General features: G+C 41.6%; 1 protein-coding gene across 1 annotated transcript in view; it reads right to left on the bottom strand.

Moving 5' to 3' along the window:
• The window catches only part of LOC124721312 (vacuolar protein sorting-associated protein 26B-like), a 70966-nt gene that overhangs the window by 15578 nt on the left and 37402 nt on the right, over positions 1-17986 (bottom strand). The window contains exons 5-6 of the mRNA XM_047246225.1: positions 11907-12013; positions 11041-11252 (exon numbers count right to left, since the gene is read on the bottom strand). Coding sequence (XP_047102181.1) covers positions 11041-11252; positions 11907-12013 — 319 coding nt within the window. The remainder of the gene's footprint in view (positions 1-11040; positions 11253-11906; positions 12014-17986) is intronic.

The following is a 17986-nucleotide window of genomic DNA, read 5'->3' as shown; positions in this document are numbered from 1 at the left end:
TCCATCAATGTCCTTCGATACTATTGCACTTTCTATCGCTATAAACATGCCTCCCCCTTCACTGTCCAGCCTGTCTCTGCGGTATACATTCCAATCTGAGTTTTAGAATTTCATTACTGTTTGCATCTGGTTTCAGCCAACTTTCTGTCCCTAGTACTATGTGGGTATTGTGACCATTTATTAATGAGAGCAGTTCTGGGACCTTTCTATAGACGCTCCTGCAGTTTACTATTACCACATTAATATTGTTATTCCCTGTTGCATTTTGCCTACTACAACCTTGTCGCATCTCAGGAAGCATCTTGTCAGGCCTAGGGAGGGAATTCTCTAACCTAAAAAACCCACATGTGCACGTCACATGCACTATGCTACCCTTGTAGCCACTTCCTGCGTGTAGTGCATGCCAGACCTATTCAGGGGGACCCTACATTTCTCCACCCGATAGCGGAGGTCGAGAAATTTGCACCCCAGATATCCGCAGAATCATCTGAGCCTCTAGTTTAAGCCTTCCACTCGGCTCCAAACCAGAGGATCGCAATCGGTTCTGGAAACGATACTACAAATAGTTAGCTCAGATTCCACCCCGCAAGCGAGGCTTTCCACCTTCACCAACTCCGCCAACCGCCTGTATGAACTGAGGATGACCTCTGAACCCAGACGGCAGGAGTCATTGGTGCCGACATGAGTAACAATTTGCAGTCGGGTGCACCCAGTGCTCTCTATCGCTGCCGGCAGGGCCTCCTCCACATCTCAGATAAGACCCCCCGGCAAGCAGACAGAATGAACACTGGCCTTCTTCCCCGAACTTTCTGCTATTTCTCTAAGGGGTTCCATCACCCGCCTAACACTGGAGCTCCCAATCACTAATAACCCCCCCCCCGGTGTGCCTGCTTGGACCTTCCTGAAGGAGCGGCCACATGTCCACTCACAGGCAGAGTGGGCCATGCCATGAGGCCAGCCTCCACACACTGACCCTCCGTCTCGTGTGATGCGAACGCCGCTGAACCCGCCACTCCCCTTGGGGAGAGGGTGGCCCAACCGTGACCGGTACCCACGAAGATGTCTTGACAGCAGGGACCATGGGTGAAGCATGTAACACCTGGGGTGTATCATGTGATGCACCAGACTCCCCACTGCCGCTACACTCCGAGGCAGCAGCCTGAAGACAGCTGACCACGGCCATCAACACGTTCAGCTGTTGGCAAACAGAGGCCAGCTCCTCCTGCGTCTGTACACAGCAGTCACACATCCTATCCATCCTAAGAAATCAACAATTTACTGTAGAGAGTTAATCAACTTTTAACTAGACTGCTAATTCACTAAAGGCGGCTGATAGCTGACTAAACTGTGGTTACTAGACACTTTTTGTTGGAAACAATTAAAATAAGCACTACCTGTCTCTCAACTGTATTCAAAACAAACACGAAATCTATGGAACACTTACCAGTACTCAAAAATTAAAGCTTCCTAAAAGCAAAAACACACGGAAAAAGAAGTGACAAGTAAGAGAAACACAGTTAATACTTAAATTTACGTAGGTCGCTGTACAGCAGAGGTGAAGCCGTCGGCAGTTACGACGACACTGGCACATCTGGGACAAGAAGTTAGGAAGGCGTATTCAGTGCCAAGAGCCAAAAGGCGAGGGCAGTCTAGCAAAATATGGATCACCATGAAAGGGGGGGGGGGGTCTCACTACTACAATGGGTGGGCCTCTTTGTGGAGTAAAAACCATGGGTCAACCTAGTATGGTCAATACAAAGACAGCAGAGGATGGTAGACTTCTATCAGGAGAGGCAGAGGGAAGAATGCCACATGGTGGGAATCTCTTTGATTACACGAAGTTTATCCAACAGGATCTAGCCACTCAAGAGTTGGCCCACAATTGAGCGAAAAGGGATTTGATGTAAAGCCTCAAATCTTCCTCCAGAGGGGAGAGAGAAAACCGGGGGTATGAACACCATTCTCCTAGGTCTACGGGGTATGAACACCATTCTCCTAGGTCTACAGAAGGCTGAAAACAAGGCAACTCGGTCTCTGAATGACTGGTGGGACACGAGTTTGCAAATAAAAATTGGGAGGAGTCCCCAAAGACCCCATTCGTGGAGCATAAGGAGGATGTGATGGTACCAAGCTGTGTCATAGGCCTTACAAAGATCAAAGAGAACTGTAAAAAGATGGCGCCACTGAGAAGAGATCTGATGAATTACAGTTTCCAATCAAAGCAGATGATTGATCAGAGACAGTCCCTCCCAAAAGCCGCACCTTAAAGGAGACAAACAGGAACCACTGAGAAGGGAAAATACCTTGGCAACAAATACAGTTGAATACCTGGAAGAGATATTGTTGCTGTGGAGGATTGAGGTGTTGAAGCAATTGGTTATGGATGAAATCATGCCCAAGGGCTGAATTGTGGGAAGAAGAGATGTCCAGAAGAAGTTCCCATTAGTAAAAAGTTCACTCTAGGATTCCACGTGACAAGGAGTACAACATAAGTGGGAAGCTCCAGCCTGCTGTTTCCTCATGAGGAAGGAGACTGTATAGGAGGCCAACACTGATGCCACCACAAAATGGGTTGCATGGTGTTCTGTGAGAACTGACAGAGCCGTACAAAGGCCACTAGGAAGGGCAAGGCTTGGAATGTAAGACTGCCACACACAACCCTGGAGTGTGCAGCGAGGAGCCCACACCCATGACGAAGGGACAGATGAACCTAAGGAGGAGACAATGCAGTCCCAACACCACCACTTGCTCTGTTTTAGTAACAGGCTTTGATGCAAAGATGTTGAAAGGCAATAGACCAGATGGGTGCCACCTAAGATGTTGCAAGGCATGACAAAGATCACAGATGGCGGCAGCAATGGCTGTACTCAACTGCAGAACTGGCCAGTGGTGAACAATGCCTGTCGAGTGGGGAAAGGCAATGCTGGCAGCACAAATTATCTTACTGGATGGATCATGAATGACTTCATCAATACAACCTAAGAAAGCAGGTGTGAACACGACCTGGGAAGTACACAGAGGCCAATCAGCATGATAGAAAGCCTATTGGGGTAACTTGGCCATTGGAATGGAGAATCAATGGAATGTGGTCAATATCACAGAGGTCATCTGTGGTGACCAGTGCAAGGAAGGAAGAAGGGGAGGGGAGGAAATCGAAAGAGCAATGGTAAAAAAAAGTGCCACACATGGCACTAAAATGAGTAGGGGAACCATCATTAAGAAGGCACAGGTTGTGCTCTACAATAAATTGGTCAACAAGGAGCCACTGCGTAGATGAAAAAGCACTGTCCTACGAAGGGTCATGGGCATTCAAATTCCCAAGGAGGAGGAAGGGAGGGGGAAGTTGCGGGAGGAGAGCAGTTAAGGCAGCAGATGTAGGCAGCAGGTCAGGAGAGAGATAGTAAGTCTGTCAAATTTCTGACGAGTCTCAGTTCTCCTCATACTCTTATCTTCTTTTCTTTCTTGTAAGCTGGGCAATCTGGTGAGTGTGGAAAATGATAGTCATGACAATTACACACATACGTGATGGAAAACAGGGGCTCCCCTCATGGAGCGGGTGTCCATATTCTCTGCATAGAGGGTCGGCCATACAGTGGGAAGACGTGCCCAAAATGGAAGCACCGAAAATACTTCATGGATGGTGGGACATATGGCTTAGCATCACAATGGTAACGCATAATCTTGATCTTCTCTGGGAGGGTATCTCCCTCAAAAGACAGAATAAAGGCGCCAGCATCAGTGGGACTGTACATACACCTTTCTGAAAATAATGAACAAAATGACCACTCAGTCATTATAGACTGGCCTGGAATTGTTCTTCAGTTTGAAGGATGAGGTCCCCATGAAAAAGGACGCACTGGACCATATTCATAGACTGGTGAGGTGTAATGGACACCGGGATGTCACCAAGATGACCACAAGCAAGAACAGCTGCAGATTTGGTGGCATAAGAAGTTTTAATCAACAGGAAACTCGACTGCATCTTACTGAGAGACTCCACTTTGTCAATCTTGTCTTCAATATTTTCCAAAAAAAAATAATGGTGCGTTGTCAATGCTAGTGCAGACCAAGTAGCAGGTAAAGTATTTCCTCCCAAGCCGGTGAGCCTGTCCCCCTTCTCCCAGGGTGTAGCGAGGGAAGGGAAAGCCGCAGGGTCACAAGAAGCAGCATTAAATGATCCATTGCCAACCAAAGAGATGGCTGTAGAAGAGCAGTCAGTTCATATGCAGAGCATCTGCCCCGATACCACTGACCCAGACACAGTAAGCGCCGTCTTGCATGACAGATACTGCCAGGAGTTCCCTTGCTTCAGTACAACACACAGCCACCCCTATGTATACATGGGGAAGGAACAGCTCATTATCAGAAGTGTGATCTCTGTGTTGTCAGGGGGTTCAGCCAGATGGGTACATAATAGCCCCGCCACATGGACTGGTTACATGTGCTGGTGACATGGGCTACAGAGGGGTATCAACACTGTAGATGTCAGTGAGTTCTTCCCCAAATGGCTCACACTATGGAGAGAAATTTTAGAAGTGAAGGCCAAACTCCCAATGATGACCAAAATGCCGAAAAGAAAGGATGAAAACAAAAAAGTAATGGGAACAAAAACCGGAAGGAATACAAGAAATCAGTTGGAAAGCAGAGCTGACATAAGTAACAACACAGAGAGAGGCAAGCAAGGGGCAGAGAGGAAGGAGTGAGGACAGGAAGGGAGGCAGGGAGGGAGAAGAAAATGCAGCCCAAGAAGGAAGAATGGACCACAATACCTTGTGGACTCATGTGCACCAAGCACGAACTCATGAAAGACCCATGAGGCCCCTGGGGGGTACTGTCAGACATTTTCGATTTGCATGATGGCTTTTGTATTTTCAGATGGTGATGAAAGTCCTCAATATCACACAAAATGATACCCCAGAATTAACTATTGCTTGCGTAGGTGGACTGTCAATAATGTGCGATTTCCCAACATCTTGCCACCTGACATTCGTGGAGAATTTTCATCTGTGACAACCTCACCTAGACAGATAGTAGCCTGACACAGCTTTCCCAATTTTGGCAGCTGAGAACAGCTGGAACCTCATTATGATGGCCCAACTACTTCAAGCAGAATCCAGATGTTCATCATAAGAATAAACCTGATGTAAACAAACACAAATGCGATGATTGGTCAAAATCTGTAGTGCACCTACACTGGTGGTGCTATGCTCTTGAAAGGAGGTTATACTTTCATATTAAATATATTACTACTAAGCTGCATTAAATGAAACTTTAAGATATTCAAATGTATTAACAGCCATCAATGTTTTTCTTAATCATGCTTTAGCTATGTAGTTTTTATTTAAAAAATCGTGTACAGTCACAGCCTCTGCATTGTTGTGCTCTGATTGTTGCGCTGTTAATATAGCAGTATGAAAATGGTTGAGGCTGCTCCCTGTTCCGTAGTGAAATCTGCGTGTGGAACACAGTTAAAAAGTACCAAGAAATGGGTTATTCTTAATGTTCGTCATAATTTCACAGAGATAAACAACTTTGAAGTTTTCTGAGAGACTGTATTAGACACAACTGAGACAAGCGCATATTCACTATAAATCAGAATTGGTAGCGTGGTGACTTGACAACTGATTGCAATTTATGGTTTGGTGGTTGAAGCCTCGGCTGTGTCAATTTTTTTTTCTTGTTCAATTTCAAATACCTACATATCGTAAATGTAAAATTCATCATTTTTTATGCCACACATGTACATATGTGTTATAGAAACATGATAAACAATCATCTTCACATCATCGAGCACTCCGTACCAATGTTGTATTTTTACATTTGCCACTGTACCATTATAATGTGAACCTAACAGAACTGATCTGGAGCCAAGTTAAAGGATTTGGCAAGAGAAACAACAAGACCATTAAGCTGCCAGACATACTGGAACTAATGCACACAGCTTTTTCACACGTTGCTGTCGAACGCTGGGGGCTATAGAAAGGCACGTCATAAAAGAGGAGGAGAAAATGTGGCGCATGGGTGGCTTCATGGATTATGTTGCTGATTGACTCATTATCAATGGAGCAGATGGCAGTTCCAGAAAAATGCATTTCTCAGATTTGGATAAGGAAAGAGCTAAGAGATTAGCAGATGACTGACTAATTAATACCTTCAGTGCCTTCAGTATTCAACAGCACACTGAAATCCCTGCAGTATGCTTTTGCATCACACATAGCTCATTCAGAAAAATTACCCTGTGCTTAAGTTAGGAATTTTCATCACTCTTGTTTGTAACCAGTCAGGGGACAACAAGAGCATTTTATGCTTTACGTCTGATCATTTAACAAGCACGCGGTAGTGCTGGAGTTTTGCCGAATACTATTTCATTCTCTTTAAAAGTTAAACAACATTTGAAGCTATACTGTTTCTTTGCCTGTCTCTTTTTACGTCTGAACTGCAACTGCTCACATCATTGCAGGTTGGGTGGACCGCTGGTTGGCCATGGCTGTCCAAGTTTAATGCACCAGTAAAGCTGTTGTCCCACACATTACGCTCAGTCTGTGTGTGTGGCAAGGCATAAAATGTATCCTTATGATTGTACTTGACTGTACTGGTCACAGCTTGGCTTCCACTCCACATGAAATCCAACGAGATTCAAGCAAATGCAGAAGAATACATGGCTTAATGTTTACATCAGGTTTATTCTTATGGTGAACGGAGTATAGTACCAGTTATGAGAGTGAGGTCACATACAAACTAACACTTCAGACTGAAAACTGATTATTGAGTGCACATGATGATGGTGGAATTGTTTGGATATACAAAAGAGAGATCTTTAGTGCCCATAGCACAATCAGACAAAACAGCTGCCATTACAATGGCTAAACAGATTAAAATAACTCTTAACATTTTCCTTAAAGTTCAAAATGTTTCTTATGTATATTATTCTCCCACAGCTGAACGGCATTCTGACTCTACAGCAAGACAGCCCTCAGGGGAATGGCACATTGTATCACACTGTTTCCTACAGGCCTAATTGGTCTGCTTGCTCACAGATTTCTACATGACCTGGTATCCAGCACAACAATTTCTGCTTCCCCTGCTGTTGAAGTAGAGCAGTTTTCCCTGTATTGATGAGATTATTTCCTCTGTTGGGTAAATTTGTTGCAATGCTTGTAGGGCTTTATGGCACTTAGAGCAGATGATTTATTCTGTTTAGTTATTTCTTTATTTATCTGCTTAAACAGCTCACTCTAATGCCTCCAGGAGTACATACAGTTCAACACTAATAACTGTAAGCTGGTTGGGAAGTAGAAACCCAAAGACACGGTCATAGAAGACTGTCTTTTTAAGGATATCTCTTGTTTCATGTCATTTGTATATGCTATTGTAAAATTGCAGTGCTTATATAAAATATTGTAAAAACAGACATAAAAAATTATATTTTGAGTGCATTCTTTCTTGAAAGTAATTCTAAAACATTTCTGGACCTATTAATAAGATGCGTTTTTTACTCCAACCTTGGCATAATATATAAATATCTACCACTCCAGTTTCCAAAAGGTAAGCCTTTGCAGTAGCCAAAAGGGCCTAATTACTCTCTCAATGGTGTTAATGTGTATATGTTAAGATTGGCAAGCAATGGAGCAACATGCAGATGACAGGAAATACAAAATACTTTGCATGCTTGTCACACGACAAGCCTGCTGCTTCCTCCTCAGAAGGCAGCTGCATAGGAGGCTGATGCCATCGCAAAATGGGTCACAAGGTGTTCTGCAAGAACTGATGGATCTGTACAAAGGCTAACAGAAAGGGCAAGGCCTTGAATGAAATATTCCACAGACAACCATGGAGGGTGCAGAGCATAGACCACATCCGTGGCAAAGGGACACAAGAACCTAGGGAGTAGACAAAGTGTTCCCAACACACCTGGTTCCTCTACTTGATTACATAATAGGCTTTGGCAGGAAGACATTTAAAGGTAATAAGACTAATAGAGGATGGGTGCCACTTACGATGTTGCAAGGCACGACGACGATCAAAGATAGCCATGGCAATTGCTGTAACCCACCATGGAATTGACCAACTGTGAATGGGGCCTGTCAAGCGAGAAGCAGCAATGCCAGCACCACTGGTTATCTTATCAGATACATTGCAGACCACTTCATGAACACAAACTGACAAAGGAGGAGGAAACATGACCTGAGAGGTATATAAAGAGGCCAATTAGCGCAATGGAAAGCCCAGCAGGTAACCAGGCCATTGGGAGGTGGGAAGGGAAAGAGAGAATGAACGGGAAGTGGTCACTATCACAGACTTCATTCTGTGATGACCAGTGTAAAGAAGGAAGAAGGGGAGGGGAAGAGAGCGAAAGATCAATGGCATAGAAAGTGCCACATGCGGCACTAAGATGAGTAGGGGAACCATCATTAAGAAGGCACAGGTTGTGCGCTACAAAAAATTGGAAAATGAAAAGCCACTGTGTAAATGAAAAAGCATGGTCCCACAAAGGGTTGTGAGCATTAAAATCCCTGAGGAGGAGGAAGTTTCTGAAGGAGAGCAGTTAGGGCAGCAGGCTTTTGCCAGATCTGGAACTGAAAGAGTCAGTGAGCTTGGGGTGCTCAGCCTCGAGTTGTGGTAGCAGGCCTCCGGCCTGAGAGACACCAGGAGGAGGGGCCCCAGACGGAGCCCAATCACCGGTAGTTGCTGGAAGAAGGGGGACACCCCAGGCATGGGAACTGCAGGGGAGGGGGAGAGGGGAGAGGAGAGATGGATGGGACCGGTGTAAGGAAGAGGGAGGAGCGGCAAAGGATGTACCAGGGGGAAAATTAGAAGTCATCGACACAGGATGAAGTCCGTCAAATTTCTGATGAGCCTCAGTTCTCCAGGGAATCATACTCTTATCTTCTTTTCTTTCTTGTAAGCCAAACAATCTGGTGAGGGTGGAGAATGACAGTCATGACAATTAACACACATGCATGGTGGATCACAGGGGCTCCCCTCAGAGTGGGTGTACATTCACCGCATAGAGGGTTCGTCGTACACATCAGGAAGACATGTACCCGAAACTCAGTCACTGAAAGCAGTTCATGGGTGGCGAGATGTATCAATTCATGTCAAACTGTTAACACATAACCTCAACCATCTGTGGAAGGGTATCTTCCTCAAAAAACAGAATAAAGGTACCGGTATTGGTGTGATTGTGCTTACAACCTTTCTGAACATGCCAAAGAAAATAAACTCCCCATCATTGCAGATTGACCACGAGTTCCTCATAAATTTGAAGGATGAAGTTCCTATGAAAAATGACTCACTGGGTCACATTCAAAGACTGGTAATGTGTAATGGACACCGGGATGTTGCCATGGTGATCACATGCAACAACACTCGCACACTGGGTGGCATAAGAAGTTTATTGCACAGGGAACTCAACTGCATCTTACTGAGAGACTCCAATTCACCAATCTTGTCTTCGTTATTTTTCACAAAAAATAATGGCTTGGTGGCAGTGAACAATTCCTTGTCAGTGCTAGTGCAGACTATGTAGCAGGTAAAGTATTTCACCCCAAGTCAGTAAGCCTGGCCCTGCTCCCAGGGTGTAGCCAGGGAGGTAAGGCTGCTTAGTCAGAAGAAGCAGCATTAAATGATCCATTACCAATCGAAGAGCCGGCTGTAGGACAGCACCAAATGTTTTGGAGATTACTACATTTCACATGCAAAGCATCTGCCCTGATACCACCCACTCTAATTAGGGGCTCTTCCCATGGGCGACACCCAGCCACAGCAAGTGCCACCTTGCACAGCGGGTGACAATTGCTGGGAGTTACGGTGCTCCAGAACGACAAGCAACCACCCCTACACAAACATGGGGAAGTAACAGCTCAGTACCAGAAGTGCAATCCCCGTGTTGTCAGGGGGCTCAGCCAGATTGGGACATAACAGCCCCGCCACAAGGACTGGCTACATGTGCTGGTGAACTTGCAGTGGGGGAGAGGGCCTACAGCCTACAGCGAAGAAGGAACATGGGGAGGGAGGGAGGGAATGCATGTTGTAGATGCCAGGGAGTTCTCCCCCAAATGGCTCACATTATGGAGAGAAAATTTAGAAGTGGAGGTCAAACCCCAAAGGTGGACCAAAAATGCCAAAAAGAAGGGATGAAAGAGTAAAGACAAGTGGAACAAAACTGCAAGGAATACAGAAAACCAGGTGAATATCCAGGTTAACATCAGTAGGAACACTGAGAAAGGTGAAGGAGGGATAAGCAGGGAAGGAGCGAGGATTGGGGAGGGAGGGGCACAGGGAAAGAAATGCAGCTCGGGAACGAAGAATGGGTTGCAATAGCTCTGGGCCCTGTGGGCACAATGCACGGACTCAGGAAAGAACCCTCAGCCCCCAGAAGGGGTCAAGCCAAACAAATTAAAAACAGTGTGTGAATGGTTAAAAATGACACCTACAAATTTTTCAGTCAAGAAAACCTAAAACTGATTTTGGGGGTGGTGGTGCTACTTTCCTCAGAATTTGGTGGGTTACGTCAATATTGCAGCTACACATTACATTCCACAGACACGGGGAAAATGCTTGCTGAAGTATGCTGTCACTTTACAGTTATAAGTGACTGGCAGTAATGACCAGCCAGTCCCTAATTCAGGGTCTCAAGGATTGCTATTTCTGGCCCAGTTTCTTGGGGACAACCTCCTGAATTTGGTAACTGAAAGTATGAATTAGCAATGTAACAAAATGTCCCCATTTTTCTGTGAAGTAGAAACCTATCTTCCTAAAATATGTGTGAAATAAAATATAAATATCATGCAAGCAAACAAACCAAGCGTGTCACTGCTGTTTATTACAGATTTCTCATAAGTTGGAAGATTTCTGACTGGCACTATAGCTTTAGAAACAAAATACAACAAAAGGAAAGTATTCCAATTGCGGTAATTCAGATAATACACAGAACAAATTCACCTGGAATTTTAACAAAAGTGTGTTTACATTTCTCAATCTATGTCTAAATGTTAAAGAAATTGCATAAGTTATCAAATTAATTCAAGATAACCACATCTGTTGCTTGAAATAATGGCGATCTTCTTCATCCATAAGCACGAGATTCAAATAATACCGCACTGAAAATTTTTTGTTAATATATCTCATTGTAGGAGTAAGAACATAGCCGGCAAGAAATACTCTTATTGGAATGCTCTCTCCTCTTACTGGAGCTCCATCCATTATTTCATATTTTGCTATAGTTTCATTTTCTGTGACTGTGTTTGGTCCTACAACAATAATAAGAAAAGGACATAATAACTGATTAACATTTTTTATAACAACAATTTACTAACTCTAATCCACTTATTCCCACACAGAATGAAAGCAAATATTCAAATATGCCTTCAATTATGTGCATATGCAAGTACATGTCATTCCTAAATTTAAAAAAAATAAAGGTAATTAAAAATGTTGCTGCTCTACATTCAGTAATGTTAACCACTCAGACTGGAAAACAAAACTTTCAGTTTGTGTGCATACAGGTTTCGGGATCACACTGTTGATGCAGAGCACGCATCAACCTACCTCGGAATGGGCATGTCTCATGAATACTGCATATATTTCATATTTAGGTTTTATGTCACTAGTCCTCACACTGTGCTGTCTTCAAAATTGTTGTTTCTACTGAAATCATTTATATAATACTTCTACTGACACTTCAAGAATATTTAATTGAATCCACTGAATGTCAATATCACTATATTACACATAGATTGCAGATTATGGCACTTCTGGTACTTGTGATCTTCAGATTTTTATTTTGCAGGCTTTTTCCTGACAGTCTCACGATAACAGAAAAGTCTGCTTAATATCAATATATATTACATTGACAGATCTGAGACAAGGGCCAAGAGTGGATATTTATGACAATGTTTACTTACCAGATCCTGTGGTTTCCCTTTTGATTATTGCAATCTCCATATGTTTGATTTTTATGCGCACAAGCAAAAAGTATATCTTTCCCGCTATAATGTCTTTTAAATGATACCTATAAAAAAATTACAAAATAACCATTACCAACTATAAAATCATTTATTTATAGTTCAGTAATGCAGACAGTGTCAAAAACCAACATTGACAAATTTAAGTTCATTATGACTGAATACTCTTGTAAAAACAATGACATTTAGTTGCCTTTCAAACACTCTGAGATCTTTGTCAATTTAGACTTTAAATTTGATTATAGAGAAATGTTTAGTGAATTATTCTCAAAACAACTGTTGCATTTGTTGTGAATAGCCACTGCTTCTGATGTTGTAGGTGACAAATATTACATTAACAAATGTGATACATCATTTACAAAATTCGAGCTTCCTTGAAGATATAAGCAGTAAACAGTGGTCTGATTTAGATGTTGGCTTGTCCTATAAATGTACTTCAAATGCATATGGCATCAGCATGAGAATCATTGAACAGATTGGCCAAGGAGGTAGTTTACCTGTCTAGAATTGTGAACATACATTTTTTTTAATCTCTAGGTGAAGGTCATAGTTGTGAGAAGTCCCTAAAAATAGTCAGAAACCTCAAGAAGGAAACTGAGCTACTGCTCTTTTTTTAATTTAAGTACACATATTCACACAGCATTCCAAATTCACTCAGTCACTAAGCACTGTGGATATGTGGAAGAGTATGTACAAATTAGCAAGACTTTAATAACATTCTTTAATTTAAGGGGACATTGTATGTCCTATGCTGCCAATGTTAAATTACTGAATGCAAGTTTCTAGATACACTGAACTAGAATTATTACTAAAATTGTATTCTGGGGCATTTTTTTTTTCCTCCTCCAGACACTAAATCTTTGGCACAATTTTGTAAATAGATGAATATAAAAACAAAACAACTCAGGATATATTAATTATTCTAGTTACATATGTGTTGAATCTCACATTTGGCATGCTGTGAAAATTTTGTGTCTTTACCATCAATACTTTTTTAGAAAACGGGTCATTTATTGCAAAAAATGTAGTTTAGAGATATTGAGGTTTAAAACTTTTTTTTACTACAAATTCTTATACAGACTTACATTTCTGCATCTTTTATGCACTAGAATTGCCCTGGCCCATAGTCTGTGTCTTCTTCAGTGTCACAACAGCCCAGTGCTTGTCTCCTCCTTTTCTTTCTTGCTTCTTTTGTCATTTGCTGAACAGCTAACTCTGCTTCACATACACGAAACTCATCCAGTTCCCGTAGTCCTTTAGCTGTGTTCTGTCCAAGTCTTACACCTAACTTCTCCAGAATCTTAAGTGTTTCATAGTTCCCACCATTACAAGTTATTACAGCATCAGACACTGCTAACTTTAGAGTCAAAGGCCAACAAATACATTTTTAGGCACATAGCACCACACAACATTATTGAAAGACTCATTCACATTCTGGGTCTTCCCATGTTAACACTTCTTTAGTAGCTCAGGATTTGCAAAATCTCTGTAAATAGGATTGATTGCCTCCATTACTGCCAAAGGAAGAGAATGTTTATGTGTAAATTCATGCAGGATGCCAGAAAATTCAGCTTGCCTATATTTACACCAAGCATTTGGTGGAGGTGGACACAAAGCATGACATGGCTTTTCATCAGCTGATATTCGTATTTTCAAGCACTTCAGAAGAAAATGCAGGTCTCTCATATCTGTTACCTGCACATTTGCATTTCTTGAAGTTACTTTTATGCTTAGTCATTTTATTTATGTATAAAAAGCAATAGAAGCTAACTTACTGCAAAAATAGCAGATATTCACACTACTTTCAACGAAACCTAGTATCAGAAACAAAGGACTGATTTGTTTATTCATAATGCCAACTTTTAAGATGTAGCAGTAGGCATAAAACAAAGCAATTCACAGCCTTCTAGACAGTGTAGTTCCTAAGATATGACTGCTCAACTGTGACAGTATATGCATAGCCACGAAATTTGACAGTCTCACGTCAACATTAAAAATATTATTTGAAGATCTCACAATTGTCCGATTTTAATGTATTATATACCAAAATGCTCAGAAAAGTCGAAGTACATTATGGAATAGAAAACAGAAAATGTCAAATTTCAATGAATTTCACAGATGTCCCTTAATACGTACAACAAAAATGAATTTCCAACTACTGAAAAATTATGCTGCAAATATCAAAAACCTATTAACTTCAAATGCAGTATTGACGCACTATAATGAATATTATGTGTTTATGATTCAAATACCTAAATACAAACAAAGGAAGTAAAATTTTAATGGAGCATAATGACATTGTTGTTAAATGGATACAGGGATACTGACAAAGATAATCCAGGAATATGATGCCTCATCTGCTGTGTAAAACATGGCTAAACCAGAATATGAGGAAAAAGTTAGGCAAAGAGCAATGGTTTGGGCCGTTTTAAAGTATACCAGACTGGGCTGGAAAAATTGTCATATTAGCTGGTCGTACTTTGGGATATGTTATGAAAATCAGTATTCCAGGTCAAAAAGAGCTATTCAGACAATTACAATTAATCTTGAGACATCAAAAATATGGTTGTTGAAACTGTGTATTTCATATCACCTCAAATGAAGTTGTCATGGAAAACGAGCATTATCCTTCAGGAGTAGTTGGTGATGAGACACCCGACAATGAACGCAAAGAGAGCCAATATCATGCTGTGGATCCTCTGACTCTCACAGAAATTCTCAAGTTAAACATAAAATGTTATGAAATCAACTGTATTGCAAATGTACAAGTACACACAGTTCTGCAACTACTACATTTTCAACACAACACAACACAACTTCTATGGGCACAAATCACAGGGTATGTTGCACAATGAGACATGTTTTAAAACTACCGACATACTAATATTTGCATTAACCAATTGACGGCTTATGTTCTTCAGAATAGGCTGAATGCGTTCAGCATGGTGAATGGCTACAAGTGGAGGACATGGAGGAGAAAATTTTAATCTATTCTCTGCTAGATCTGATTATCACCACGAAGATCAGATAAAATCAATGACAGCAGAATAAAGATTATAAGATGAACAACATAAAAGTAAAACAAGGGTAACTGAATGCAACCGAATGAAATCAGGTGATGCTGAGGGAATTAGATTAGGAAGTGAAACAGTAAAAGAAGTGGAAGAGTTTTACTATACAGGTAGCAAAATAAAAAGTTTATGGCCAAAGGAGAGGGAATATAAAATTAAAACGTAGACTCACTATCGCAAGAAAAAACATTTCTGAAAACAAAGTGTGTGTTAACAAAGAATAGATTTGGAGATTAGACGCCTTTTAGGAAGGCATTTGTCTCGAGTGTCCCTTTGTATGAAAGTGAAATGTGGATGATAAGCAATTCACACAAGATAAAATAAAAGCTTTTGAAATGTGGTGCCACAGAAGAGTGCTGAAAAAATATGAGTAGATAGAATAACTAATGAGGTGGGGTACAGAACCAAACTGGGAAAAAAATTAATTTACGACATAACTTAACTAAAGGAAGGGATCGGATGATAGGACACATTCTGTGACATCAAGGAATAGTCAATGAGGTAGCAGAGGAGAGTGTGAGGGGTAAAAATTGTAGATGGAGGAGACCTAGGCATGAATACAATCAACAGGTTCAAATGGACATAGGTGCAGTGGGTATTCAGAAATGAAGAGACTAGCATAGGACAGACTTGTGCTGCAATCTGAAACAAATCACTCTTTGGACTGAAGACTATGAAATTATTTACATTACTTATGATACTTAAACTGCTGTGTCAGACGTTTACTTAACATGTGTGTCCAAATTGGCAGTAATTACTTGCCCACCTCACTGTACACAGGCCTAATACTATATGGAAGTTGAGTGTAGGCAGCTTTGTGTAGTGTAGCCTTTCTATTTCAGTTCAAATGTCTTCAGAAATTTCATGAAAATTGTTTCAGTTCACACGTCTTCAGAAATTTTACAAAAGTTATGACATCTGTAGGTCCACAAGCATTAACCTGTCATCAGGAATACGTAACGCCCCAATTACTGCCACTGCCCCTCTCAGTATGGCCCATTTTTGTTCATAACTCACTGCAACTACAGTAGAAAAGGTAGTTTGTCACAATTATTAGTGCTCTTAAACAGGGTATTCGGTCACTGTCTGGCAGTCATAATGCTTTGCTGTTTTCTTGGTCTCCCAATCCATGGGCAACGTAGTGAAAGTAACTCTTATTCTGAATATTGCCAGTGATTGTACAATAGAAAAAATGGTTGTAAATTCTGTTATGGATTCATGTAATATAATACGTAAATCCGAAAACTTGGATTATATCACCCCCACAACTGCTGCAGGTGTAGCAGCAGCAGCAGACACTTCAGGAAATGGCAGAACAGCAAAAGCAGCAATAATGATATTTCAGTCACTAGTGCTCCACTATCAGAAATAACTGCCACTGCTATCATAGTGGAACATCAACGCACCAACCATATCACCAGGGCCACATGCATTTTCAAAGAAAGAAAGAATAAATAAAAGGAAGACTACAGTGTAGTGTGCTGTTGACGATAATGTCATTAGAAATGGAGCACAAGCTTAGATGACAAACAGATCAGGAAGGAAACCGAGTGTGTCCTTTTCGAAGAAGCCAACCTGGCATTCAGCTCTATGAACACGGACAAAGAGGGTAACTGTATGCTGCTGCTCCTGAATCTCATTCCAGGGCAACCACCATGCCTTTTCCCTAAATGCCTTCCTTTTCAGAATTCTGCCCAGCAAGGGATGATAGGCCAAAACATTAAATGACTGTCCTAAAATTTTTTAGTTCACAACAAAACTTTTATTATGCATTCTTTCTACCACAGGCAGAATTGAAAGTATTTACATTATTGCATCAGAAGCAGAATAAACATTTTTGACAGAATAATGCCATGTCAGTGAATTAATTTTTCTTTTGAGCCAATAAATGTCCTCATGAGTCAATAAACTGCCGGTCACAGAAACATGTCCTTGCCAAGCAGTGTTACTTCAACTGTGCACAGCTATGCTAAACTGGTATGTACTAAGTTCTGCAGCTTGAAGGGGTGTTTATTAAGTTTATAGGCAGAAAAGATAAGTCACCAGATGAGTATCTAGAACTGCCAGTAAATGATGCCAAACAATAAGTAGTTGTCAATACAATTCTTGGGATATACCAATATCTGCAGCTTCCACAAGAATTCATGTGCCTGAACAATTTTTCATTGTTTCTTACAACAGATTACTCATCATATGTTCAGTTGTGCATTACAGGGGGCACAAGCAAAGACCACATGGAACATTTTCAACCTCTTTTTTCACATCTAGCAAGAAACCATGCTTTAGTGCAGCCTCTTGAATTCGCATTTTTTTTCAACTCCAAGTCAAATACTTGGACATATCCTAGACAACATTGGTATATGGCCAAAAACGACGCATCTCCCAACTATAAACAAAATGCCACAACATCATACATCTAAAGGAGCTACACCCATTTATGGGGGAGGTATTTAGGTTTCAATGAGCCAGATTACTGTCTCAGACATGCCATGAACGTAACATGCACTGCTGCTGGCACTGCTTTGATGTTGTCAGAAAATGCTGTTCTGTATTCGAAATCCTTAGAACTTGATGGCATAATACCAACTCAAAGCCCAATTCCAGAATATCAATCTCACGAGGAGGCTTACTGGTAGCCAATTTGGCCAGCTTGTCAGTGAGTTCATTCCTCAGGATCTCTAAATGAGCCGAGGTCCAGACAAAGACTACCAAGGTCCACACTGTTTGAGGGCAAAAAGGGAATCTTGGATAGCCAGGAACAAGGGATGGTGAGGGCAACACAGGTCAAGAGCTTGAAAACTACTCAAAGAGTTGCTACAGGTGAGGCAGGGCTCACCGGTGCAGGAAAGGTTATGCTCAAGAGCATGAAAGATGGCTACTAACTCCGCAGTGAAAACACTGCAGCCAACCGGCAAGGAGCAGAGTTCATTACAGCCTGCATGAATGCAA

Source organism: Schistocerca piceifrons, chromosome X (assembly GCF_021461385.2).
Source record: "Schistocerca piceifrons isolate TAMUIC-IGC-003096 chromosome X, iqSchPice1.1, whole genome shotgun sequence".
Taxonomy (NCBI): Eukaryota; Metazoa; Arthropoda; class Insecta; order Orthoptera; family Acrididae; genus Schistocerca; species Schistocerca piceifrons.
Note: the sequence above shows the minus strand (reverse complement) of the source record. Positions and strands in the feature narration are given on the sequence as shown.